The 27,592-nt window shown below is 44.8% G+C and overlaps 1 protein-coding gene across 1 annotated transcript in view; it reads right to left on the bottom strand.

The window, feature by feature from the left end:
- The window catches only part of prex2 (phosphatidylinositol-3,4,5-trisphosphate-dependent Rac exchange factor 2), a 132,857-nt gene extending 110,514 nt beyond the window's left edge, over positions 1-22,343 (bottom strand). The window contains exons 1-3 of the mRNA XM_031584380.2: positions 21,911-22,343; positions 1,983-2,054; positions 723-845 (exon numbers count right to left, since the gene is read on the bottom strand). Of these exons, the coding sequence (XP_031440240.1) occupies positions 723-845; positions 1,983-2,054; positions 21,911-22,048 (333 nt within the window). The 5' untranslated portion in view covers positions 22,049-22,343. The remainder of the gene's footprint in view (positions 1-722; positions 846-1,982; positions 2,055-21,910) is intronic.
- Positions 22,344-27,592: the final 5,249 nt, after the last annotated feature.

The following is a 27,592-nucleotide window of genomic DNA, read 5'->3' as shown; positions in this document are numbered from 1 at the left end:
TTTACACAAAATCACACAATCTAAACACAATTAAACCTACATGCTAAACCACATACACACCTATACACACTGTTTGCATAGACACATACACACCTAAACACACTGTTTGTGCATAGTCACACACACACACCTAAACACAGTGCTTGTGCATAGACACACACACACCTAAACACACTGCTTGTGCATAGACACACACACACCTAAACACACTGCTTGTGCATAGACACACACACACCTAAACACATTGCTTGTGCATAGACACACACACACCTAAACACACTGCTTGTGCATAGACACACACACACCTAAACACACTGCTTGTGCATAGACACACACACACCCAAACACACTGCTTGTGCATAGACACACACACACCTAAACACACTGCTTGTGCATAGACACACACACACCTAAACACACTGCTTGTGCATAGACACATACACATAAAGAGTTGCATACACACACCAAACTCATACATATACATATAACGTGCCTATTTGCAGACACACAGACGTATACTTTGTACCACATACTCACCCACACACAGGCCCACCCGCACACACACACACACACACACACACACACACGCAGGCCCACCCACACACACACACTCTCAAGCCCTCACTCCCTGCACACACACACAGCAGTCCTCTTAAAGCCTACTGTGTGAGCACTGACAATGGCGTCCAGAGGCACACAGGCCACGGTGCTGAGAGACTCACAAAGTAGAGGAAGCAGCGGCCCACTTCATGGTGCGCGTGAGGCTCCGGCTGCAGCAGCTCCTCCACCATGGCCAGGAAGTGGCGGTGCACCGACAGGATCTGCTCCAGGTTGGAAAACAGCACCTGCAGGGGACAGGACATGGAAACTGGCCGTCACGGAGCCAGACTGAGCACCATTGTGTGTCTGGAGAGCCTGGACAAACGCAGACAACCGCACACACACACACACACACACACAAACACGCACACATACACACTCTCATACAGTCTAACAGCCAGGGTGGCGTAACTCTGTGGTAATGTGTCTGGGAGAGTTGGGGGGAAAAACATTCTTTACAGTCTGTTAAAAAAAAAAAAAAAAACGAGTAATGGAGAGACGACTGTTTTGGTTTTAATGGCATGCAATTATGAATGAGGACAAATTTTATACGCTCCATTCATATGGAAAGTTGACATGACTGCCCTTCATGTGGGACAGCATTTTTCTTGTGTTTTCTTTTTTTCATGGGAATTGCATGGCAATATGCGAGGAGAAAGTCAATGTAGTGGCGCCACGCATGTGGGTAGAGGGGCTGTTGGAGGCGGGAGGAGGGCATTAATTACACAAACTTTGCCCCCCCCTCCATGACAGGCCCCATGGCAGGCAGACTATTGGTCTCCCAGAGTGGTCAGCACGGCTGTTCAGCCCCTGCTGGTATTCTGTAACCTGTCCCTTGTGTGACCTGGGTCGCACACCACGTACTCAAACACGGATGTTCACCGGCGGTATGCACCGCTGCACGGGGGCCGAGGAGCGGCCCGATGAATGCGTGTTTATCTCCGAGAGTAAGCAAAGGCACTCGTGAGCGCTCACAAACACTCCCACTCCCACTCCCATCTCGTCTCAACTCTGGGATGCATTCTTTTATTGTTGCCTCTCCCTCCCGCCGACGGTTATAAATAGATTATATTTACAGCTGCATCCTGTATCAGACTGTTTTTTTTTTTTTCTCCCTTCTTTTCCTTTTTTTCTCGACTTCATTCAAAATTCCCCCTTTTTCAGTTGAAAGACTCTCTCAAACCAGAGGCTTGCTTTATTTGGTCTTCGCTTGCAATTTCCGGCCTCCTTATTGGATTACACCGTGAAAACATGGTTAGCGTAGAGTGCCTCGACTGAAGAGGACTCATTCTTGTAACGTTTCATTCGGACGGATCAAATCAGTCGTGCCGTTGTTGTAAGGTTGTAAGGTTAGACGATGAATGACTCCATTTCATCCTCACCTTGGCTGTCTCCTCTGTGATGTTCTTGTCAATTTTCATGGCTGCATACTGATTGAGTCGATGCAGGAATACCTATGGAGAAAAAAGACAGACCGACAAAAATCAGACAAATTCAATACACCAGAGATCTTGTTAAAGAGAACAGGGTCCCACTTTGTTTGGATGCTTCCCTATAGACCATCTACAGATGCTCAGATTATAAACAAACTATCTGTAGAAACTCTGTTAACTACAATTTATGCTTAAGGTTAGGGTTAGGGGGTTGGGTTTGGTTAAGGCGATGTTCAGTGAACAATTACCAAAGACTGAACTCGAATTACAACACACCATCTGTGAAGTCTCTGTAGGTGGACTATCCAAATAAAGCGTTACTGAGGAACAGCATTTAGTTAATGTGCCGTCACAGCTGACAAGTTCTTTTTTTTTCTTCTCAGAGCTGAAGCTGCCATTGGAGGGGGGGGGGGGGTACTAGTCGGGCTAATGGCGCTCCTGAGGCTCCGTAATCCTTCAGCGCATTAGCCAGCTGAAGGTGAAAAGGCGCGTGAAACTCAATCCCACTTCCAAACCAAGAATAACAGTTTGTGACCCTTCCAGAGAGGAGGTGCTAATAATCCAGACTGGGGAAAGAAAAGCCTAAAAGTACAGGCCTCCAAGTGACAGGCAAAATGGCCCAGCTCTCCATTGTCACGCAACGCCGCGGCATGTGAAAAAGGTGAGGTTCAAAGGGGTGACTGTGGGACTGACAGGGCGTGTGGAGGGCTGCCGTACTTGTCCTCCTCCATCCAGCCAAATGTGAAAATACAAATCAGGATGAACGAATAGGGAAATAATGTGCCCCCGTTGCTGATGCTGGTGTCCTCAAGTCACTTCATATCAAGGAAGTCACAACACAAACAGTGGGTAAACAAATATTAATCATATCTTGGAGCAACATCTTGCTCTTCAGAGGAGTGTGCAGCGAAAGTTAATCTCTTCTTATCTTATCTCCAACCTGCAAGAGCAGTAAACATCACTGCTATTTATAATCGTGGACAGTCTGATTGTGCTGTCCAATTTGTTATCATAAGCAGCCAAAAAAAAAAAACAAGAAAGATTCTGGGTTTTTTTCTCACTTTTCTGACAGCTTGTTATCAACAGAATAAAACCCTGTTTTTTTTCACAAGTGCGAAAATACACTGTTCTCCCAAAAATATTACAGGAAAGAGGAATGAGTCACGTCAAATTTGCTTATTTACGAGGTGAGAATGAGCCTGATTGTTTCCAGAGACCAGCAACAAAGAAAACAGTGCAAATATGCTGAGCTCGTTAATTTCTATGAGTGTGTGGAGTGCGTAGTGCGTTAAGTGTGTGTAGACCTGCGGGGGCCAACTCAAACCAGAAGCATCCGCTGCAGCAGTGCATACATGTGTTTGGGCACCTCTGCGTGTCACATATCAAGACCATGTTAACCTACGGCACATTTACATTTAGTCATTTAGCAGACGCTTCCAAAGCGACTTACAAGGAATTTACACATTTATACATCAGGAGCAGTTTAGGAGTTCAGTGTCTTGCTCAAGGACACTTACACACTTGGTAAGGAGGAGTGGGGAATCGAACTAGCAACCTTCCAACCTCCTGATTACTAAACGACTCCTCTACCTCCTGTACCACTGCAGTCAGCTCACCATTCACTATATATCCTTGGATGGAGGTTATTTTGTAAAGCGACAAGGAGGCTTTCTCCATCTGACGAACGGGCAGAGCCGGCGTTTAAATCAACGCTCAGCGGGGTGTAATGGGCCAAATCTCTCTGCACAACACATCAACACGGCACGGTCGCCTGGCCAGCTGACACCGGGGCAGCCGAAGGTGACTGATCTCGCACCAGACAGGGCGCTGCCTCGAGAATGAATCAGTGGCAGGCCTGGGCTCAATCCACTGCAAAGTGAGGGGGAAGTTGACGGATCACACATCCCTGCTATACTTCTCTCTCTGCCTCCAGTGCCCCACCTCTTCATTCTCAGTTACACGTCCGCCCTGATGAACCACCCTAACCGGCAAACGGTCGTTTCGATTGACTGACCTTCGGACCGGCACTTGTTCTGTGTTAATCATCTGGGAGAATCAAGCTGTTTTTCCTGTGGGAGGGGGGTCTCTGCAACCGTAGACTACGATCTTCCTCCGTGACTGGGACACTGATAAGAGACGCACCTCTCGCTAAGTATTTTAATGTCATTTAAAGAAAATGGAGCATTTCCTGTTAGCACAGCAGACGATGGAATGCTTGTTATGATTATGCTTTTCGACATAAACATCTCATTTAGGCCTGCAGGAGATAGGAGGGACTGGAGGGCAAAGCTGAGACTAGGAAGGGGACAGCTACACAGGCCACGAACAAGCTGAGAGAGAGAGAGAGAGAGAGAGAGAGAGAGAGGGGAGAGAGAGAGAAAGAGAGAGAGAGAGAAAGAGAAAGAGAGAGAGAAAGAGAGAGAGAGAGAGAGAGAAAGAGAAAGAGAGAGAGAAAGAGAGAGAGAGAGAGAGAGAGAGAAAGAGAAAGAGAGAGAGAGAGAGAGAGAGAGAAAGAGAGAGAGAAGAGAAGAGAGAAGAGAAGAGAAAGAGAGAGAGAGAGAGAGAGAGAGAGAGAGAGAGAGAGAGAGAGAGAAAGAGAGAGAGAGAGAGAGAGAAAGAGAGAGAAAGAGTGAGAGAAAGAGAAAGAGAGAGAGAAAGAGAGAGAGAGAGAGAGAAAGAGAAAGAGAGAGAGAGAGAGAGAGAGAGAGGGGAGAGAGAGAGAGAGAGAGAGAGAGAGAAAGAGAAAGAGAGAGAGAAAGAGAGAGAGAGAGAGAGAGAGAAAGAGAAAGAGAGAGAGAGAGAGAGAGAAAGAGAGAGAAAGAGAGAGCCTCTCTCCTCCACTTCACTAATCACAAAGCAGAGATTGTGTTGATTATGAGGGCAGCCACTTACATTTTTCAACAAATTAAATTAGATTGTTTCAGAACAAATTCTGAGTAAGAACTAATCCAAATGAAGGGGGGGGGGGGCACGCTGATAGGGAGGAATGATAATGAGACAGTTGAAAATGCAGCGGTGATTATGACAACGTGGCTAAATAACGAGGCTCTTTGTACAGACGAAGTTTGCGCTGATTACCATTCTGCTACTGCTCCGCGGCACAGTGCACAACCTGATTAGCAAGTCTAATTTCTACATAGGCATCTGAAGGACCTGTCAACAGCCCCATATACTGGCCTGACAGCACAGAGAACTCGTACTGGCTGAACATGGCTTTAATTTACATCAAAACACATCTCCGTGTCACCAGATCTTCAAAGACAACTCAACTGAGGCGGGGACCAGGTTTTCAACTTTCAGACCTCGGTACCGTAACACTAATTCTAAATATTTTGAGAGTTACAGTTCACAAGATATCCCAGTTATAGTTCAAAAGATATCCCCAAGCGCTGACCAAAGTCAGTAAAAAAGTTCAAATGAACTGCAGTGCGCTTTCTCATGAGTGCAGGCACAGGACCTTCTGTCTGGCAGGAGAAATACCCAACGTGGCATTATAAAGGGTAATTGCACACCGTAAACAATGGGTTGTGTCCGCAAGATCCTGTATGACTTGGCTTAATTAGAGAATAGGAATAAAGCAGAGGAACTGAACAGCAACCCCCAAAAGCCATTTGACACAAGAGCCCGTCAGGTTTGTGAGGTGGGGCGCTGTAATCAGATATGTGGGCAGACCACAATAAGAGAAGTGCGGTGGAGTCCAGCAACACACAGTTTCCTGTCTCAGTGAGACTTCTCTGGGTAACTGTGGAGCCGCTGAGGAGTGATAGCAACCAGATGGCACCAAAATGTCTCCAGTCCCTACGTTCCCCATTACCCCCTCGAATTGACCAATTGCTTCCCGCAGTTCCTGTTCTCTCCGGCATCGGATGGGATTTCAGGAGCACGCCACATCTCTGACAATCAGAAGGAGTCCTTATCACAGAGAAGCCTAACCACGGGCTATGCCGCAGTAACCGTCTAGGAATGCTGGACCTCTGGATTCTCTGTCCTGGGACTAAGCAGGATCCTCTGAGCCTCACGGCCTCATAGCCTCACGCTCGAGACAGACATTCGTGTCGGAAAGGTGGAGGTGAACCAAGCAGACAGGCGGAGGGGAAAAACACAGTGTATCTTTCACGTTGGCTCAGGGAAAGTCAAACAGAACCATACTGGCACTTGATGCTGGCAGACAGAGCAAACACACACACACACACACACACACACACACACTCAGACACACACACACACACACACACACACACACACACTCTCACACACACACTTCTGTTGGCCAACACACTGGCCACCACTGCTTCAACCTCTCCAGTCAGAGGATGCCGGTTGCAAATCAAAGCTTTATTGGAACTCCTTCACTTGGCAACACTGGCACAGCCCTTTGGCCTTCGGTAGGGTCAGTTTCTAATATCTGCCATACTGTCATCCTTTAACAGCTTGAGTTCTCATCAGGTGAATCACATGCACCAACTAAATGATCGCTCTTCAGGCAGAGTTCTTTACTTGACCTGCAAAAGCTTCACGAACACTGCACCGTATATCATGTTAATAAATTGATCATAAAAAACCCAAAGCTTCTCACCAACCCCCCAGCCTTTGCAGGCTGTGATTATCGTTAGCATTGAGCCAAGGGTCTTTAATGACGTTTATGGACTTGGATTTGATCAGTTGATGGCACATCAGACCAACCGTAAATCAGTGTCTTCACTTCCATCATACATGAAGATTAACTGGCTGAACCCTGGACGTGTGATTAAAAGCAGACGCGTAGCGAAGCCCATCCAAGACAAGATCCACCACTATTTCTGTGTACCTCATGTCATCAAAAATACCATTAAATAGCAAGTCCATAAAAATACCATTACAGGCCCGCCCTCATTAGATGAAAGAGGCCCTATGCAATATGAGAAAGTGTGTGTGTGTGTGTGTGTGTGCGTGTGTGTGCGTGCGTGCGTGCGTGCGTGCGTGCGTGCGTGCGTGCGTGCGTGCGTGCGTGCTCCAAGGCATGAGACATTACTCTACATCACACCTGAAAGAGAAGCGAGGAGGGGAGAACGCAAGCAGTGGAGCATGTTGCTGTTAGTATGTCTCCATAGCACTTATTCTAAAAGCAGGCACTAGGCCATGTCTGGTTCCTGTGTGATAGAAAGGCTTGTGTGTGTGTGTGTGTGTGTGTGTGTGTGTGTGTGTGTGTGTGTGTGTGTGACTGAGTTACATGACATTCTCCCAGCATCTCCTCAGAACAGAACAGAGCGTATGTCATAATGAGCGGAAGAACAGCGGTTTCTCACATTAAATCTTTATCTCGGACTTTGTGGGAAAAACAAAACGAGACAGCACATTGGGGTCAGGGTCTCTGGTCCAAACATACAGCTGCCTGGCACTTCCTCCAAACAAACGCCAAGTTATGATATAATGTGGGGTCATCGCTATGCAGCGACTCGGAAGGGATGGGACTGTGATACGTGAGTAATTTGAAGTGTGCAAGTGTGTGTGTGTGGGTGCGTTTGTGTATGCGTGTGTATGTTGGTGCATGTGTATGTGTGCATGTGCAAGTGCGCACACGTGCCGATTTTGAAAGGCTACATTCTCTTCGCATTGAGCGTTCAGGGGTTTCCAAGAAAACGTACTGTCTGAGACTCGCAACACATCTGGGATTTCCAGGAACGCTTTTCTTTTCGTTTTAACTCAGAATGTGAAGTGGCCCCGTGGCCCCTGGCCCCGTGCCCCCCCCCCCTGTGAGATCCCCCCCACATCTGCTCTCACATTGTTCAGGGGAACTACAAAGCATTGGGAAAAGGCAGTCTTCCATCCTGACTCCCCAAGGTGCTGTAAAATGGCGCTTTGGTAAGCGCATCGTCAGGCCACTCATTATGTAGTCTGGCATGATAATAACAACCAAAGGAAGACAGGAACTGTATCATTGCACATGGGATGAATAGGCCTGTCTTTCAATGCGTCATATTCAGGACCACATCTCTTTGTCTGACTATGAATCACTGAATTCTCTTTGTTGTCGGAACTGGGCCACCAAATGAACCAGACGGCCATTGTGTGTCTGACAGGGGGACAGGACTAGTGTCCAGTTTCCTGAACTCACAACAAAAAAGGGCTTTATTTTTACAGTTCGTTTGAAAGGTAAACAGAATATTTTTTTGTTTTTGGAGACAGGCAAAATGATCATGATGATTTTAACAGTTACAGAAGACTAGTTCTCTCTCTCTCTCTGTTGCTTGACAGAGGCAAAAGCAGACGAAAGCTCCGGAGCCTAGATGTGTGGCACAAAACAACAGACTCCCCACTGCAGTCCCTGCACACTGCACAAAGTCAGAGAGTCGAGAGACCAGTGGACTGTGAAAATAGGCCAAACAACGTGACCAGCAACCGCACCAGTTTTGTTGCCCGACAACTCCAGACCCTACTGACTGACCCATGTGGATTTATGTGTGAGCCTGTTTGTGTCTGAGTGAGTGTGTATGCGCCTGCGTGTGAGAGCCAATTTGAATGTGTGTGTGTGTGTGTATGTGTATGTGTGTGTGTGTTTGTGTGTGTGTGTGTGTGTGTGTGAATGTGTGTGTATGTGTGTGTGTGTGTGTGTGTGTGTGTGTGTGTGTGTGTGTGTGTGTGTGTGTGTGTGCTGCTAATTTAAAATGCCAAAGCGCAATGTGGCACACATCTTTTTTTTTCCAAAACAAAAGCACAAAAGCCTTCTGTCTGTCAGCCCCAGACCAAACAGGATGGAGGTAAATTAGTTGTGTGATCTGCCAGTAATGGGGCACAGCCAGGTAGCAGAGAATCTGTCTTTCCTCCACCTCTACTGGTCTTTATGACGTCTCTGTGTGTGTCGTGTGAAATATGCCTTTTAATGCATGTTTCTTTATTCAATCCTACACACAGTATGTGTAATTCAGATGAACGCAAGCCTGAATGTGTGTGTGTGTGTGTGTGTGTTTGTGTGTGTGTGTGTGTATGTGTGTGTGTGTGTGTGTGATGTGTGTGTGTATGTATGGGTTTATGTGCATGCTAAGTTCATGTCTGAAAATGTGAAAGTGTGTGTGTGTGAGTGTGTGAGTGAGAGAGAGAGAGAGAGAGACATGTCCATATGTGTGTTTAAAAAAAAAAAGAGAAATGGCAGAAGGGTAAACGAGACCATGCTTCTTGGTCCTCCTTGGTCACACACCCACACACGGGCGTCTCCGCACAAAAAAAATTAGGCTTCTGCATTTTCTCCCTGTGGAGGAAAACCCCATTTAGCTGGAGTCTTTTTCTGCCCTAAATCAACAATGCAGGCATGCCACTGAGCTTTCACATAACACAACCATATACACACATACACACACACACACACACACACAGAGGGACCTGGACACCCCAAGACAGGGGAGTAGCAGGCTGCTCGTAGGCGAGGGACTGAACATAGATCTTCACAGCCTTAGCTCAGACAAGGGGATCCACATACACCAACGCCACACACCTGTCTTTCTACACACACACACACACACACACACACACACACACACCAATGACACCGGCAGGACTCCAGGACAGCCTACATGTCCCCCCTGAGCGCTCCCACAGCCCTGTGCTTTCGATGGGGATATGGAAACACAGGAAACACAGACTATAAATACAGCTCCCAATGTTAACATGCTGTCCTGGGACCGGCTTAAGCCCATCTGCAGATGGAGAAGCTGTGACTATATTGGGCGGGTACTGCCTTTTATTAACAACAAAGGGAGCATCTGTTTTTTTCTTCTCATTCTCCGTCTCCTTCATCCTCTTCATCTCCTCCATTCAGAAAAAAAGTTCTGCCTCTTCTAAGCAAGTTCAATAAAAACAGTGGTAGCAGCCCCTGCAAAGACAGACCGCCAGTAAAACTGACTCCAAGACAGTGTAAGAACACTTATAGTTGCGGTTGAGCTGAGATTTCTCCTCCTCCAGACAACCACTGCAAATGCTAAGAGAAAGTGACACTGCGTGTCTGCAATTATTTCTGCAAATTTGCAATTATTTTCTTATTGTAAGAAAATGTCTGTGTATGTTTTTAATAAAAACCCTGCCGCTGTTATGACCAAAGGCTGTAGCCAATTAACATTTTCCATTTAATCTGTCCAATTCATATGTGTTTATGGTTCACAGGATACATAAAGATGTTGGAATGGCAGCAATCCTTCAGCCTTGTATGTCCCACCATCCTTTCTCTTCGCCTCCACAATGACCTGCTAAATTATCACGTACATTCTCCATTCCGTTCATGCAGGCTTGCAAGCTTGCTGGAGTCAATGAACTCTTTATGCAAATGCAGGAGCGTCATTAGGTAACACAAACTGTGTGCGGAACGTTTTAAATTAATATTACAGCCTCGCCAACTAACGAGCGGCAGGCAGCTCATTTGTTAGCACAATGACAGGGCTAAATCGGCCATTCCAAGCCTTAGTCACTTTTCACGAGCATGACTGTCACACGGATTGTTAAGTCCCCTTTGCAAGTCTCCGGGTCTCTGTCTCCCAAACAGCCAAGTCTGAATGCCATCACAGCCCTTCAGGAATGGAGGCGCTTAGGGAGACAAGATTCTTTAGCGTCATTCTCCGTGGTGGAACTGGCCCCAGTTAATGGAAGAAGAAGAAAAAGAAGGAAAATAAGAAGAAAAAAAAAGGAAAGACAGAAAAAAAAACAACAACAATTTTGTCCTCATTCTCTTTGGAGTCCTGAGAGACAGCCCTGCATGTCAATGAAAAGCTGCCCAAGAGAGCCCCCTTAGCGAGCTCTGGGATCAATGCCACCTTTGTGTGTGTGAATGAACAGTGGCCCTCAGTCACCCCCGCCAGCTCGCCAGGCTCCTCTCTGCCCCCCTCCCAGCTGAGCGGAGCGGCGCAAAGAGGAGAGGAGGAGGAAAGGATGATGTAGACCTGAGCTGGAAGTGGAAGAGAAGAGAAGACAAGAGAAGAGAAGAGAAGAGACGAGTTGAGATGAGATGAGATGAAATGAGATGGGAAGAAAAGTGAAGAGAGGAGAAGAGAATAGAAGAGAAGAAAAGAAAAGAAAAGAAAAGAAAAGAAAAGAAAAGTGAAGAGAAGAGAAGAGACAAGATAAGAAGAGACAAGATAAGAAGTGACGAGATGAGACACTGGTGCCCAGTGATTCTGCGGTGCACTGATGTCAAGTTCAAATGTGCAAGTCTTTGTCATTGATGCACATAAACAAAATACACACTCATCACAATAGGCAGGCATATATACACAGGTATACACATAATATGTATTGGTGATTCTATATGCACATACACAAAGAAAGATGCATATCCAAACATAAATAACCACACCCACACTGTCACACTGGGGCAAAAAACTGAAGAAAAAGCGGCTATAACTGTGAGGCTACACTAGATGCCGAAGACAGGCTGAAAAATAGTATACAGCTTGCCGATAAGAGCTTTATTTTACTTTTGCACCAACCCAATCACAATTTGCAGGAATTTATTGAAGAAAGAAATCTTTTATATTCTCTTGTCAGATTTTTTCCCCAAACCAACGTGGTATCACAGCTCAGCATAACAGAGAAAGGCTGTGTTTGTTCCGCGGCCCTGATCTTACACCGATTATAGCAATGGAATTATTAGCAGCGAGAGCTATCCGGGGCCACTTCCCTGTGTCTAAAAGAATGCACTGTACTGCAGACGAGCCCCAATCAGGAACACGCATCATTGGCTTAGAAGGGTGGGGTGAGGGGGGCGGGGTTGCGGTGGGGTGGGGTGAGGGGGTCACTGATTCAATTTAAGGGAAAGAGTGGAGTTTCCTCAGTTGTCTGGTCTCCCAAGAATAAAAAGCCACAGCGGTCTGAAGCATTTATGGAGGACGGTGGGAAATAGCCTGGGAGGACTTCCATGGGGGCTAACAGTGCACCAGGAGGCATCTGTCCTGAGCGAGACACAAGAGCGTCTGTCTGGGCTCCAGTGCCCCCAGCACACAGCAGCCCTGGCTCTAACTCAAGAGATCAGGATGGGGGGGCAGACCCCTGAATTTCCCATGTCTGGCACTGTGTGTGTGTGTGTGTGTGTGTGTGTGTGTGTGGGTGGGTGTGGGTGTGTGTTTGTGTGTCTGTGTGTCTGTGTCTGTGTGTGTGAGTGTGTGGGTGTGTGGGTGTGTGTGTGTGTGTGTGTGTGCGTGTGCGCGTGTGTGTGTGTGTGTGTGTGTGTGTGTGTGTGTGTGTGTGTGTGTGTGTGGGTGGGTGGGTGTGGCTGTGTGTGTGTGTGTGTGTGTGTGTGTGTGTGTGTGTGTGTGTGTGTGTGTGTGTGTGTGTGCCTGTGTGTTTGTGTGTCTGCCTGTCTTTGGCTGTGTGTGTGTCTGTCTGTCTGTCCTTGTGTGTGAGAGAGAGGGGGACAGTGTGTGTGTATGTTTGTCTATGTTTGTGTGTGTGTGTGTGTGTGTGTGTGTGTGTGTGTGTGTGTGTGTGTTTGTGTGTGCAGAATAAAGGCCAAAGGCTGTGGGTGATAGATACAACCCCTGCATTATTTTACAAGGTAAATGTCTGAGGTAAGGACCGATGTGGGGAACTGAAGTCCAGCCAGTTAAAACAGTTGGATTAAGACACGTCAAGCCTTATAGTCCAGGCAAAATAGCGTTTTACGACAGACTAATTGTAAAAGAATTTTTTTCAGCATAGATCATTTCTATGAGGTGTCCAGAACAACATACTAAAAGTCCTAAGAAATCCTAGTTGAGGAAATATGTTTAATTCTCATCAATCTGAGATGTGTGCTAATAATGCATTGCAAAAATACACCTCAAAAATGTAATTTTTTTCCTTTACTCCTATCAAAATGAAACTTTACACAATGAAAGTACCCATGCAAAGTAAAACAATTTGTATTACAAGTTTCTTTTGAAATTAATTTGTATATGCAAATGAGCTATACACTAATCGAATATGCCCAAAATACATCCAAATAGGCTTATTTTTTTCCTTTACTCCTACCACAATAAAACTTTACAGAGTAAAAGTATACATGAAAAGTAACTTTTTTTGTATTACAAGTTTCTTTTGAAATTAATTTGAATATGCACATGAGCTCCACACTTATTGAATATGTCCATAGGCAGAAACACCTTCATATGTATGACAAATACATCAGCCCAATCTTCATCCAATCATCCTACTGCCAATGGGAGATGGCAATGCTGCTTTTAGACTGGCCTCTAACCTGAAAACTGCCTGGCTTGGTAGTACCTGCCAGGGGTATGGTGTTTCTGCCTATGCAATTAGGACATATTCAATAAGTGTGATGCTCATGTGCATATTTAAATTCATTTAAAAAGAAACTTGTAATACAAAAAAAGTTACTTTTCATGTATACTTTTACTATGTAAAGTTTTATTGTGGTAGGAGTAAAGGAAAAAAATAAGCCTATTTGGATGTATTTTGGGCATATTCGATTAGTGTATAGCTCATTTGCATATTAAACTTCATTTTCAAAGAAACTTGTAATACAAAAAATGTTACTTTTCATGGGTACTTTCATTGTGTAAAGTTTCATTTTGATAGGAGTAAAGGAAAAAAATTACATTTTTGAGGTGTATTTTTGCCATGCATTATTAGCACACATCTCAGATTGATGAGAATTAAACATATTTCCTCAACTAGGATTTCTTAGGACTTTTAGTATGTTGTTCTGGACACCTCATAGAAATGATCTATGCTGAAAAAAATTCTTTTACAATTAATTCTATTATTGGCTCCAAAAAGGGTTAATTTGCCTGGCCTATTAAGAGAGCGATACCAGCCAAGACACTGTGGCTTTTCTCTCTGTGTGTACCCGGTTTGCATGGCATGTGATCTCCGCAAGTGTCGTCCAGTGCCCCGCGGATCTTACATTTGTCACACGTAGTGCCATGTGACGGGCCAGCTGGCATGGGCATACTCAAAGGAAGCCCTCTTCCACCACTGGCACAGACGCCAACAGGTCCTCCACCCAGACAACTCACATGTGCTTACAGGAATGCCACAGCTCATGCATAGAGAAAGCTCTGCTTTAAAAGCAGATAGCTCAACATTTAAAGTGCTTAAGAACTGTATTACATTGTATTTAGTTTGACAAATGTATACTAGGTACTACCTCATACTACATACATACTACAGATAGAACACACACACATGATATAAGGCCGGTAGCAGGTCATTATGAAAAAGATCCTGTCAGGAACCTTGCCTATGATCTAATGCAGCGTTAGATCCATTCCAGTGTCTCCTGCTATCTGGGTAAGAGAAAGAGGAAGACTCTGGGTGTGTGTGGAGTGGGGGGTCTGGCTGGCCTGCACTTGTGTGTGTGTGTTTATGACACAGGTAACGCAGCACCACGCCGGCTTGGCCGTACCAGGCCCTGTGCCCCCCCCCCCCCCCCCCCCCCACGGTCAAACCAGAGGAGCGGAGCGGCTCCACAGGAAAAACACGGCACAATGTCAAGAAGGGGAGGACCGGCCAGGAAGGAAGGAAGGAAATCCTGCTCCGCGCTGAAACAAAAGCAAAAGGAACTCACCGGCTTGAGACCCACTCCAGGACCTCACTGCCGAGTACATTCACAAACCTGACAAAGTAGAGAGAGGCACGGTGACAAGGGCTTTGTTTTGGTTTGGGGGGATGTTTGTTGTGCTACTGTTACTACCTGTAACTTTAAATCACTACCGGATTGGATTTGAATTGCTCTTGGAAGTTAACTTAAAACAAATGCCTTGAGCAAAGAGAGAAGAACGATCCATTCTAATTTATCATGTCAGTCAATCTGATTGCTTTTTTTCTGTTTAAAAAATCTGACGGAAAAAAAATCAATTGAATGTGAAATTACCTTCTAAACTTAACACCTTCTCAAAGGCGTTTCAATTGCCTCATCATCTTTCAAAACCACAATGCATCGTAGAACAAAACCAATCTATCGCAAAGAGGTTTCCTGTGCTTTGACAAAGGTGATCACAAAGGAATTTAACCCAGTCGTCCCTTTCAAAAAGTTTTTAATTGATGCTGAAGTTAGTTGAAGTGGAATGGAGGAGTCTTCTCCTGAGCCCTGGCATAATCACGTTGCTATCTCGCGGCAATTCTTGGTCTGCCAACTTCCCTCTGCTCTGTGCAAAGCTGAACACCCGTGTCTATAGCCCGCCAAACAAGAGAGATTTCCCCTTCCCACAACCTATTCAGGTACAACTGGGTATAGCATGCAGAATCTGACTGCAGGGCCACTGAATTTCTGCTTGTTTTGGAGGAGAGTTCAGAGAGGCACCTGCGGGCCAACAACATGAATCATTTTTCATACCCTTGGCACAAAGACTGGCATGTGCATAATGAGGCAGGGTTGAGCCTTGGGGAGGGACTCTGAGAACAGAGTCGAAGATAAGGGACAGAGAGAAAGAGAAAGAGAAAGACAGACAGGGCCATGGTCGATTAGCATTTTTGCTTTTGCAGGACATGAGGACATCTCAGGCTTCGTAATGGAAAAACGAAGAAAAGGAACTGAGAAGTGATTAACAAGATTGGAATCTTAATTACCCTTCACGTAGCAAGAGGGGAAAAAATACCGCTTCTTGTCAACAAAGTATTTTGGAATAATGGACGGAACATATGCAAGCTGCACTGCCTGGGAGGCAGCGGAGGAAAGGGCGGGGGAGGGGGGAGAGGGAGAAGAGAGGGAGAGAGGGAGACGGACGGGAGAGGGAGAAGAGGGGAGAGGGAGAGGGGGGGAGAGGCAGAAGAGATGGGGAGAGGGAGAAGCAGAAGAGATGGGGAGAGGGAGAGAGGGGAGAGGGGGAGGCAGAAGAGATCGGGAGAGGGAGAGAGGGAGAGGCAGAGGAGAGGGGGAGAGGGAGAGGCAGAAGAGAGGGAGAGCTAGAGGGATCAACCCCTCAGCTGGACTGCAGGACCAATAGGGACGTGAGGGAAAGGGTGACAGGCCAGAGCCAGTGAACTAACCCATCAACACAGAATCTCCTTTTTGTTTGCTTGCTGGTTCCTTTGTTTTGTTTCGCTATTGCAGCCGCTTATGCTTTGCAAACAAAATCTGACACGTTCCCCTCCTGTGACACCACTGTGGCATTCGTCAGTCTTTTACTATAGTAGGGAAGATATGCATTTTATCTTTATATATACAGTATAACTTTAATGCTGATAGCAGTTGTCTGTGTGCTTGCCTGTATTTGTGTGTGTGTACTACGTGACTTGTAACTCGACTGTTGCACCTCCGCACTTCACTTCTTCTAATTCTCTCCGGCAGCCCAGAGTAGTCGTCCAGTGTCACCCTCTAGTCAAGTGTCAATCAAACCGACCCCAACAGCCACCCTGACTTCATCCTCAGGCCCAAGTCTCCCTTTGCTTCCCTCCCTTTGCTTCCCTCACTGCCCGTCCTGACGGGCTTTGGACTTCCCAGACTCCTGGACTCCGTCCACTCACGCGTCAATCAAGAGAATTTCCTCGACAGTCCGGAAAAGCACCAGGGCCCTGCCACTGCGAGTGATAAGAGACCAAACACATGTCTCCTGAGCTTCGTGTGGGTCCTGAGAGGGGTTGGGGTGGGGGAAGGGGGGGGGGGGGGGGTCAACATCCTCTGTTCCTGTTTCCAGATCACTGCGGAGGGGGCGGAGGTTGGGGGTTCGGGGGGGGACAGCATCAGGAGTGAAGAGTGAAGATAAACAGACAGGAAAGGGCAGAGGATGAGGTGTGGTCCGGTGTTCTGGGTTGTGGTGATGGGGTTTTGTTTTTGTGGGGGGGGTTTAAGGCCTGTGACCCACAGTGGGGAGAGGGGTCAACGAGGCCATCGTTTTTCTGTCCTGAGGATGCGCCCCCCCCCAACCCCCACCCTCCATCCCACCTCCTACTCCTCACAGACACACACACACACGCAGACGCAGACGCACATGCATACTCAAAGCTCAAAGCCCACACAAAAAAACAACATAACAATTCATGGTGATGCTAATGAGCGAAGTCTCAACCCAAGAGCATTCGGGGGGCGTTGCGACAGACAGACAGACAGACATCATTACAGAGATCATTATAATCACTGCTCTCTGATCTCCACCATCTGAGGTAAATATTCCCCCACCAAAGCTCATTTTCTTTGCACTTACGTTATCTTTAGTTATGATCTATAATTTACATAATGCAGCCATTACGAGTTGGAATGTTTAATGGCTATACCAAATGCCGTTTTAGCTAAATGCAACATGAAAGAGCGGGAAAAATCCGTGGGGAACGATAAAGCCGCAGAATTCACATGACAATAACCACATTCTCTCTGTTTGGTTTATCACAGGGTTTTTTAAGCCATTATATTACACTACATTACAGCCCTATAGGCAACTGCAAAGGAAAATGGAGCAGAGAAGAGAAACCACTTAACAAAACTCTTGGCCCCTAAGGAACATATTACTCCTCGCTATGTTTCTGCTTTCCCCCCATAACACATGAAAGGTTTCGCCCTCTGTCCCCTCAGACTGTTTTCCTCATAAGCGCTCACCATGCATCTCACAAGGCTGTCCAAAAATCACTCTCTGTAAATGTTAATATGGCCAAACCAGAACATAGGCTTTTGAGAGAGAGTTCACATCAGATACAAGGGATCACTTAAATGTAAAAATGTATGCTTGCTTACACAACCTTCTCATTACCATGTTGGCTGTTTTTTTGTGTGAGAGAGAGAGAGAAAGGAAATCATTTTCTTGGACCATCAAGGTTTCCCCCAGCCCTCCAAGTATCATGATCTACAGTGTAATGAGCTCTTACATAAGCTCTGCCCAAGATATCAGTGAGAGAGTCCCCAAAGGGACCCACTTCAACTCCACTGCTGCCAGAAATCATTCTCATCTGAGAGTAAAACTGCACGCTGTTTCATGCTAAGGTCTAGGTCTCACGGGACCTATCCCTACCACTAAGAAAAACCATCAATTGTGTAACTCATCGAATCAGTGATGTGGCACAAATGCGCTGATGCCATCTATGTGTACTTGAATGAGTATTACTAGACTCTATGTTGACTTCTAGCTAGCTAGCTAGCATCCTGTGATTTATAATGACTGTCATTGAATGAGAAATGGCCAAATTAGCTGGCTAAATATATACACTCAAGGGAATATTTGAATACACGCTAGCAGTGGTGGGAAAGTTAACCCTCCATTACAACTTTTGTTAATGCAATAGTTATTACACTATAATACAGAGATTATGTGTAATAAATATAATCAATAATATACAAATAAAATGTAATTAAATTCGCCAATGGGCATCTGTTGTCTTTGCCTCCTCTCAGCAGCAAGAGATCGCAGTGTAGACTTTTAATTTGTAGTATCTCAGTGGTGGAATGACCTGCCTAGTGCTGTCCATTCCAGCGCCAGCCTTGGTATATTCAAAAAGCGTTTCAAAACTCACCTTTTTAAACAGCATTTGTCGAATTAGTTTAGAGGCATACTTTATAAATATAATCACAGTTTTGATATTTGGTATTATTATTATATTATATTATTACAGTAATAACTGATGGTTTTACTTTTAAATGACACTTTATAATGTTTTATTAATTGAATTTCATCATGTTTATTACTTTATTGTCTATTGTCTCTATTATTGTTTTTACTGTTTTTTATCTAATGTTTTATAAGTTGCTCCGGATAGAAGCATCTGCTAATTACTTACTACTATAACGATATAAACCTTACCTATAAATATATAAATGTCTCTGTCACTTTTTCTTTTTGATACTTTAATCATGGGACTCAGTATGAGGGTACTCTATGGTGGAAGTGTGTCCCCTGCACACTGCCGGACGAAGACAATGGTGAAAGTGGTGCAGTATTACAGTTGGCCGCACTGTAAGTCAATATACAGACACTGCCTTTTATTTCCTGTGCATTATTTTTCATAGAAACCAGCATGGCTGGCTGAACCGAACACTGGGGCGCCACTGATCTACCATGATGAATAATCCTGCAGCGCCTGGACGGGCAGCGGCTGCCCCATTGTTCCCTGGATTTCCTAACCTCTCTGGAATTCCTCCACCAGGAAATATGGTTTACAGGAGAGAGGCACCAAGCCCAGCCTCAAGCGTCACAGCCTCCCCCATGGCAGTAGCTGCGGGCTTGTCCCACCAGGGAACCATATTGTTTGGTAGGAGCCACCCACACCCAAGCGTCACACACACACACACACACACACATTCTCTTTCTTCAGCAAGGCAGCCCAAACAGTCCTCGGCACCCAATGTCATTGATGGGCAACTGGCAATGAGCAAAGCAACAAGAAACAAGCAAGTCTGCCGAACATGAACAAAAGCTAGTTTAATAACTCGGCAAAATAATTTTGCTAATTTAATACCATGAGCAAGATCCTAGGTGCAAACGTGGGTGGGTCAGCGCAATGCTCCCACACGCCACGCGATAGCTTTAGTTCATGACCAGCGGACTTTGCTCATTGCTCGTTGCTTTGCTCATTGCTCATCCAGCCCTCTGGATCTGACTGTGCATCTAATGAGAGGGGATAGGATGTAAGATGACCAGGCAAGAATCCTCCATTGGTTCCTGTCCTCCAGCCAACACTTTGATCCCCCCAACCCCCCCACCCCCCCCCCCCCCCCCCCCCCCCCAGCTTTGGAGTGACACTCTCCAGCCTCTCCTGTGTGATAAGAGGGAAATGTCATCTGACTGGCCCAACTTGTCACACCCGTAGGAGGCCAGGGATGCACAGTTTTCATCAGCTTCAAAGCCACACTTATCAGCCTCTCCCAACGTGTTGATAGCCGCACTTGTGGACACAGCAAAATAAAAAAGGTGCCTTGATGCGCTGGTTAGGTCTGCTTCAAGGGATAAGCAAGGGATAATCCTGTTTTATGATATATGCTGACTCACAAGCAGGAGCTATACTGGTAGTTCTTATGTAACTTTTCAGAGGAGGGAGGATTTAAGAAAAGATGATGTTGTGGTGATGTGAAAGAAAACAAACGTTTTCTCATTTTCAGGGGAGAAGTCAAGTTGCACGTTTCTGTCTGATGATATAATACTAATGTTCGCATAAATCACTGAGCTTGTACTTACTCTGTGTGAACGTGTGTCTTCACTGACTCATAAATAACAGCCCTCGAGGGGGGAGCACTGTTGAAGCGAACGCAGAGAGCGTTCTGTAAACATTAGCAATATCAGTCCCTTTCCTCGAAATAGGCTGAAATTGCTCAGTGTGAGGAAACAGACTTGTAGCTTCCCCTCTGAACCAGACAGTCTTCAGTATCTACATTGAAACCATCTGCGGGTGGCTCTGGGTTAGTGGAAAGGAATGCCTGCATACATTTCAGTCTTGGGAACCCGTGTTTGTAATGACACTCTACGGAGTGCCCTCGACCCGCCATTCCCCCAACGTTCCCACAATACTTGGAAAGAGAACTGCTGGGCATACAAAGGGGTCGCTTTCCAGAGAATAGACATCTATGTTCCAGAGTACATGACTGAGACTGGTCTCTGTGGTCCCTATCTAACTGTTCCTCACGTTATCAGGCCGAGTGAGAATGCAATTGGTTCTTAAATGTTTATCACCAAAATACACAACCCCCACACTCACACAGCCTTTGCTGTTGCATTCCTTTCTTTGACATTCCATAGCAAAATCAAAGAACCTAAATGTGGACATATCACTGTATACACTTACATACAATTCATCATATCCCTGTTATCATATGCTATCTCCCTTCCTTCCTCCTTTTGACCCTGTGTTTGCTCTGTCATACCATTAAGGTGACCGCATGTCTTCTAATTCAGCACAGTGTTGCACTCATTGTGGATAGCACACACACACACACACCCACACCCCCACACACACACACACAAACACACATGCACACACACACAGCATGTCAGCCAACCCAAGTGGTTTTAATTTTTCTCCACCTGCGCTGTCCTTGGCGTAGCGCAACTCCGAGTTACCTCAGCCCTTGGCAGGGCCAGAGTGATAGGTATTCGCCAGACTCTGCAGTCGCCTGCCAGGCCCATTCTGCGCCTCTAAGGAACCATTTGTGATTGAGAGGGACCCTGGAGAAAACGACTGAAATGCTGTGTGAATTGAACACTAATAGTATATAGCAACCCTCCATAATGGACACTCTGATTTAGCTGCCACTGTGCTTTTTTCCGTGCTCTAAATGTTAATAAATAACATCAACTACAGCATAAATGGGGGACACAACTTGGGAAATCAATAGCCACTGTAGTCCCCAAACAACTAGATAAGTGTGCCTCTATAAATGTCCTCGTATATGATTTAGCAACTTCATCCATCACATGACCAAACAGTCTACATGAAGTGAAAAATACCAAATAGCCAAGTCCAATGAAATTGGACAAAAAACTTTACTCAGTTCTGGTTTATTTGACGACTACAGACGTGTCCCTCTATTTCTCACTAGTCTCTGGTGGTCATTTACGCAGTAGTGGCAATTAAACGATTAACTGGATTATAGATCAAGCATAACACCATTTACTGTTCCACTTTCCACGGCAGGGTTGTCTGACAGCACATGAATAGTTGACTAGGGGACAGCTAAAGTGAATGCCTCCCAATGTGATCAACGCTTGGACAACACAGATGCCACTTTTCCTGAAAATCCTTTACGCGGTCTCACAATGATTTAACTTCATAATTAAACAGCGGTTTTACCCTGAGATGTACAAACCGTAACGATCTCTGGGATTGACAGGCAACTCACGATTTGGGCTCTGAGGTGCACCGCAAGACTTCAGCGGCTTGCATGAGTACCATGCATATTAAATAGCTCTGTTGTTAAGGAACCTCTACAGCAAGTGTTGTGAATATAATGGAAACATGAAGCTTGTCTCAGGCAAAATGTTGTGCGTTTCAAAAAAACTTACCGAAAGAAATTCTAGAGTTCCAACATAATCGCGCTCAGTCTTCAAAAGTTCGTTTAAAACACAAACTCTCAAACGGAGCTGTTTCTCCAAGTCTTTCCCGCTTTCAGCCCGGTGTTCGGCTTTGCCTTCTTCGGTCATTGTCAAATAGTTATCACAACTTTCTCACAAAGAGGTTTTAAATTATATTGTGAATAATTTAATTGAAGCGGACAAAAGTTTCCAACATGATCCAAACTGAAGGGTAAATCAAAAGTTCACCGTAATCGCGTTGAAATCCTTCGATTAAAAAACATTCACGCAAAAAAAATGCAATTAATTGCAAAATGTTGAATGAGCACCAAAGAGGAGAGCAATCTCTGTGCAACAGTGTCGTTTGAACATTCATCAAACACTTGTGCCCATGTGACTCCCTGGACCTTCTTCCTAAATCCAACCTCCCTCCCTCCGCCACAAAAAGGACAGGAAATAAATGCCTGGGAATTCTTGCCAGCACGGTCCCGTCTGACACTTAGGAGGGGAAACGTTGATGGCATGGGGCTAATTAAAATTCAAGACTTTCCCAGACTCCATTCCACTAACATCGTATATTGGCTACAAAACGGAATATAGCCTATATTTTAAACGTTATATTTATCCTAATATTGGCATGTGATTTGTTATTTAGTTTGTTACTAGCTCATAAACTCTTAAATGTTTATAAACGATGTTATACCACTGTTGAGACTGGGGCTTTGAGGAACGATGTAGAACTGGAAGAATGATCTTTGATAGCGTACATTTTTATAGGCCTATATGTTACATTTGTTTTACTTAAAACATCTTATGCTGTGTGTTAAATGCATTAATGAAAACGTGTAGACCCACACTCCTCCCAACTTGTAAGTCAAAGTAATAGTGCTTGCTTTAACTGACTTTAACTGACTTTTTTCAGAGATGGAGTTGGATATGGACAGACAGCGGCAGTTAGACATGCCTATGGCCCACATTCACAGCGCTGGGAATCTTAGAGATTAGCGTGGAATCACCGGGTCTCCCAGCCCTCCAGTGCAAAAGTCAACAAGCGGGGGGGATCCAGCTGCAGGGCAGGCTCCAGTGGACTAGCCCTGCCTGTCTTGTGCGCTCCTCAGTCGACTGAGTGGGTTGAGGTCTCGGAGGCCCCTGGATGTTTAGCGGGAGATTTTTTATTGGGCCCCATATACACTGTGTGCGGTCCGTCCCTTACTCCGCTGCAAACAGGGAAGCAGGCTACCACCACCCTTCTAGGCTTGGTGTCTGTGAAAAGTGAGTAACCCCTGGATTGGGAGAGTGAAGCGTTGTTTGCAGGGATTGATTTCCTATTTGTGGGGGGAAAACAAGACAGGATTGAACATATCGATGTCTGGGGACGGCTCAACAAAATGTGTAGATAATACTTGGAGGATTCTTCTGTGGAGGAATATTGATTTGGAGTCCTGTAGTGTCTGGTTCAGTGTAGCGAGAGAAATGTATGTGTGTGTGTCTGTCTGTGTCTATGTACTGTGTGTGTGTGTGTGTGTGTGTGTGTGTGTGTGTGTGTGTGTGTGTGTGTGTGTGTGTGTGTAAAAAAAAGTGTTTTGTAAAACTGAAAAGCATTTACCTCAGAGGACTGGTACAAACTGTGCTCTATAATATGGCAACACAGGACTGATTCTGAACTACACATTTTAATTCAGATGTCAAGAGACACATCCAAGCATGAATTCACAATAGACTGAGAGGACACAACACATTTCATTTTTAAGAAATATGTACTTTACTTTTAACAGACCATCAAACTGCATAGGGTCAAATGCGTATGTCATTTCAAAGATGGCATCCCTTGAACCTGAATAAATAGAACTGAAATTTAATGCTGCTTCACATGCAGGCTTAGACATCTGTTCTGTTGAACGGACTCTTGAAAACATCTGAAGCACCTTTTTGGTATGCTCTAAAATCATGGATGTTTGAGGAACATCCCTAAAACCAATAATGTTGTAGGCTATGTTACAGCAACAAAGTCTTGTGTTGTCAAGCACAAATACAAAGTAAGTAGATCCTAGTTGATCATTCTGAAGTACTCAATTTCTCAACAGACATAGTAATGAGAAACAAATTATGTTTTTCATACTCACTCTCATCAGTCATTGTGCCAGTGCACCCCTACCAACTGTGCACTAATACTGAGGCATACAGGGCCCTGGAAAGCTTTCAGAGAGTCTTAGAACACTGACGTATAATACTGAATATGTCGTTTTATTGTTGACCGACACTGCCCTCTTGTGTTCATCAAGCACCTTTTAATTTAATTGGTTATGGATTCCAGCCACTTATTCTTCACTTTGTACAATCATATCCTCATTTGTGTAAATAAACAATTAAAGCAAATAATGGAAATTTATGTCATGCTTAAATATTTATTAAATAGTGATTTCACATAGTTTAGAGTTCTATAACTGTGGAAAAAAACCCGTAAAATAAGTCTCTTGAAATCAGTCAAATATGAACCAAACATCAGGACATAACTCATGTTACACTGATATTGTCTTTACTGATCAATTACGTTTACAGAAATAGGGGGGATCCTTTGGCATACATTGAGCAACCACAGGATTGCTGAAATTATTCCGAAATCTGCCACTTAACAATAGGGGGCGCAATTGTTTCACATTTTAAATGTTTACTGAAGGAATGAGAACACTGGACCGGAACTGGCGGAAAGTGAAAAATATATATTTTTATTGGTATAATACCTCATGCAAGGGGATAGAGATTACATTGTTTCATTTTGATTATTATTATTTCATACTCTTGTATTATAGTCTTCCAGTTCCTTTTATAGTTTTCCATTTTTTTTATCCAATTCCTTTCATCAAAACTGGCAAAAGGTCTCAAATCTCACATCAGATATCAACCTGAAGTTTCACACCTATGGTTTCAAATACGGAGGTAGTCAGAATAATTTTTAAATATCCTTATTTACTTCCATTGTACATATCAGGCCAAAAAAACATAATTAGAAAATTCTCTTAAGCATAAGGACACTATTCTTCTAAAGGAAACTAAACCCTGTTTGTAGATGTCACTCCTGAAATATGAGAGCGAACTGCTGTACTTTCCTCCACTACCACCTTGAAGTGCAGCCCCAATGGAAGATCAAATGCAATCCTGAAGTGAATGACAGTTTAAAAAGATAAGGCACTGCATCGATGTGGGCTCCATCCTTCAAAGCACAGGACCAGGTACTGTCTGAATGTGTATGTGTGTGTGTGTGTGTGTGTGTGTGTGTGTGTGTGTGTGTGTGTGTGTGTCTGTGTCTGTGTGAGTGGAGAGAGAGATGGCATCTCACCTGGGCTAAGTGCTCAACCTGAGGACCTGCAGCAGTTTCACAACATGGCTCCACTAAACCGAAAACAAACTTCTTCTGAGTTATATGTTATATATCAGCCACCATGCACAGGAAGCCAAGAACAACACACATCTGATACTGATATGAGGGGTCCAGAACCTTAACTCCAGATTGCCGACACAGGATCTAATCATGTTTTCACATCAACACCGATTGGTGTTATAAATAACAGTCAGAAGTCAAGCACAGTAGATGTTCCATTTACACACATACTGGCTTCTCCCTGAGGATATGAAGATGAGCAGTACAGGGAAGGAGCTCTCGGATGCGGGTGCTTGCTTTCTTGTCCTAACTACAAAAGCTGCCATAAACAACGCTTCTTTGGAATACGTTTGGAGTGCTAGTTGTCGAAAACACTCTGACAGCTATGTTTGTTGTAGATGGCCTACAAAAAATGATGTAAATTAATCTTAGGTGTCAGTCAAAAGTTAAAAGGACAGTCCTTGATTATAATCCATCACACTTTTCACTGAATTCAGCCAAATTCTCCTCACATTCTTCTGTCTGTGCCGTGCTAAAGAAACTGCATATAACATATAATACACATATAGTAACATATAATAAACTATACTAACCTATTAAACCTATACTACCCTACAGACAAATGGGAGTAGCAGGTAGTGCAATAATTCTGATAAATATGTATTTGTAGTGTAAGAGACAGTATGTAAGTATAAGTACAAGCAGTAATTTGAAAGTGACAGTGTATGTAAGTGATTCTCCTCACATTCTTCTGTCTGTGCCGTGCTAAAGAAACTGCACAGTCCTGGCTCTGTGAACGGGAACCAATCAAAGTGACTCAGGCCGAGCCATACACTATTCCAGCCAATCAACACATTGCTTCAGGAGCAGGAAGGTAGAGGTGTCATTTGAATGTCCGTTGAGCTCAAATAACCAGAATCAAAGACTGTACCTTTAAGACTGTTGTAAGCAACTTTTCTTTGGAATACTTAAGAGTACTCTGGAGTGTGTGCGCATTCAAAAACTCCAGCGTTCCTCCACAATACTGGCTCTGTGAATGGGAAACAAACACAGCAGCTCCGACTGAACCATACAATATTCCAGCCAATCAACGATGTCATTTCAGGGGCAAAGAAGCAAAGGGTGTATTTGATTGGCTGTTGAGCTCAAATATCAACAACATTTTACAAGGATAAAGAACTGTCCCTTTAATATGAAATGCTAAAGTGGCTTATGAATAAACTGTACTTCGCAGTGAAAGCATGACTGGTGTGACAATGAGTGGTTCTTCATTTGATCCCTCAACTATATGTGGCACTGTAATGAATATGGAGAATCTTTGAAAATTTTCCACTCGCATTTACAGTACCTATGCAATCACAGACAGCTCGGAAAGCAACCTTTCAAGCCTAACAAAAGAAGTCTTTTCATGCTTCCTGTATGGCGAGGCAGGGCCCAGATAGGATTTCAGATGTAATGCATGGGACACTAACCTGTCAGTCTGATGTTCACAAGTGAAACCCAATACTTCCCGGTCCTCACTCCACTGTCACAGGGCGCTCTCTTCTGCTTAGTGATTCATCAGCAGCTCGTAAGGCGACGTCCAAACATGTAGCTCTGGGACCCGTAAAAAGAATGGATGTGCTCTGAGTGTGCTTGTGACTCTGAACACTGGGTTCACAAAAGGCTTTCATCTTTAATGTGTGTGTGTGTGTGTGTCTGCCTGTGTCTATGTACTGTGTGTGTGTGTGTGTGTGTGTGTGTGTGTGTGTCTGTGTGTCTGTGTCTGTGTCTGTGTCTGTGTGTATGTGCGTGTGTAGCATGAAGTAATGACAGAGGCTTCAAAGACACGCTGTGACAAGCGTGCGTGGGCTGTCCTCCTATCAAAGTCTGAACCCTGAGTGTCCCTCCTGATGCCAGCATCTTTCGGTGTTGCCATGCTTCAGAACACTTCCGATGGCCCGTCTGTCTACCCACTTCCTCTCCCTGCCCACCCTGATTGGGTTTCCCCATCGCGGCCAATAGAGCATAGCGCCTCCATGCAGCCCACGCATGCCGCGCACCATATGAGCCAATAAATCTGCACAGATATGTCTGTTGCTATCGCCAGCGCTATGGTGATGCCTCCCGGCCGGCGCATATGAGACTGAATAAATGCCGAATGAGTCAGTCTGACTGGAAGAGGTCACGCAATTTCACCACAATTCTCCAAACACTTTGGATGATATGGGCCTCTCATCTTTTATTAGCTTTAGCTCATTGGCTGGTTCCAATTCAATTAGCAGATGGCTGCCTTGTTCTCTCCGCACTACATT

This window comes from Clupea harengus, chromosome 17, assembly GCF_900700415.2.
Source record: "Clupea harengus chromosome 17, Ch_v2.0.2, whole genome shotgun sequence".
In the NCBI taxonomy this organism is placed as follows: domain Eukaryota; kingdom Metazoa; phylum Chordata; class Actinopteri; order Clupeiformes; family Clupeidae; genus Clupea; species Clupea harengus.
The sequence above is the reverse complement of the archived record's forward strand: the minus strand, read 5'-3'. Positions and strand labels throughout refer to the sequence as shown.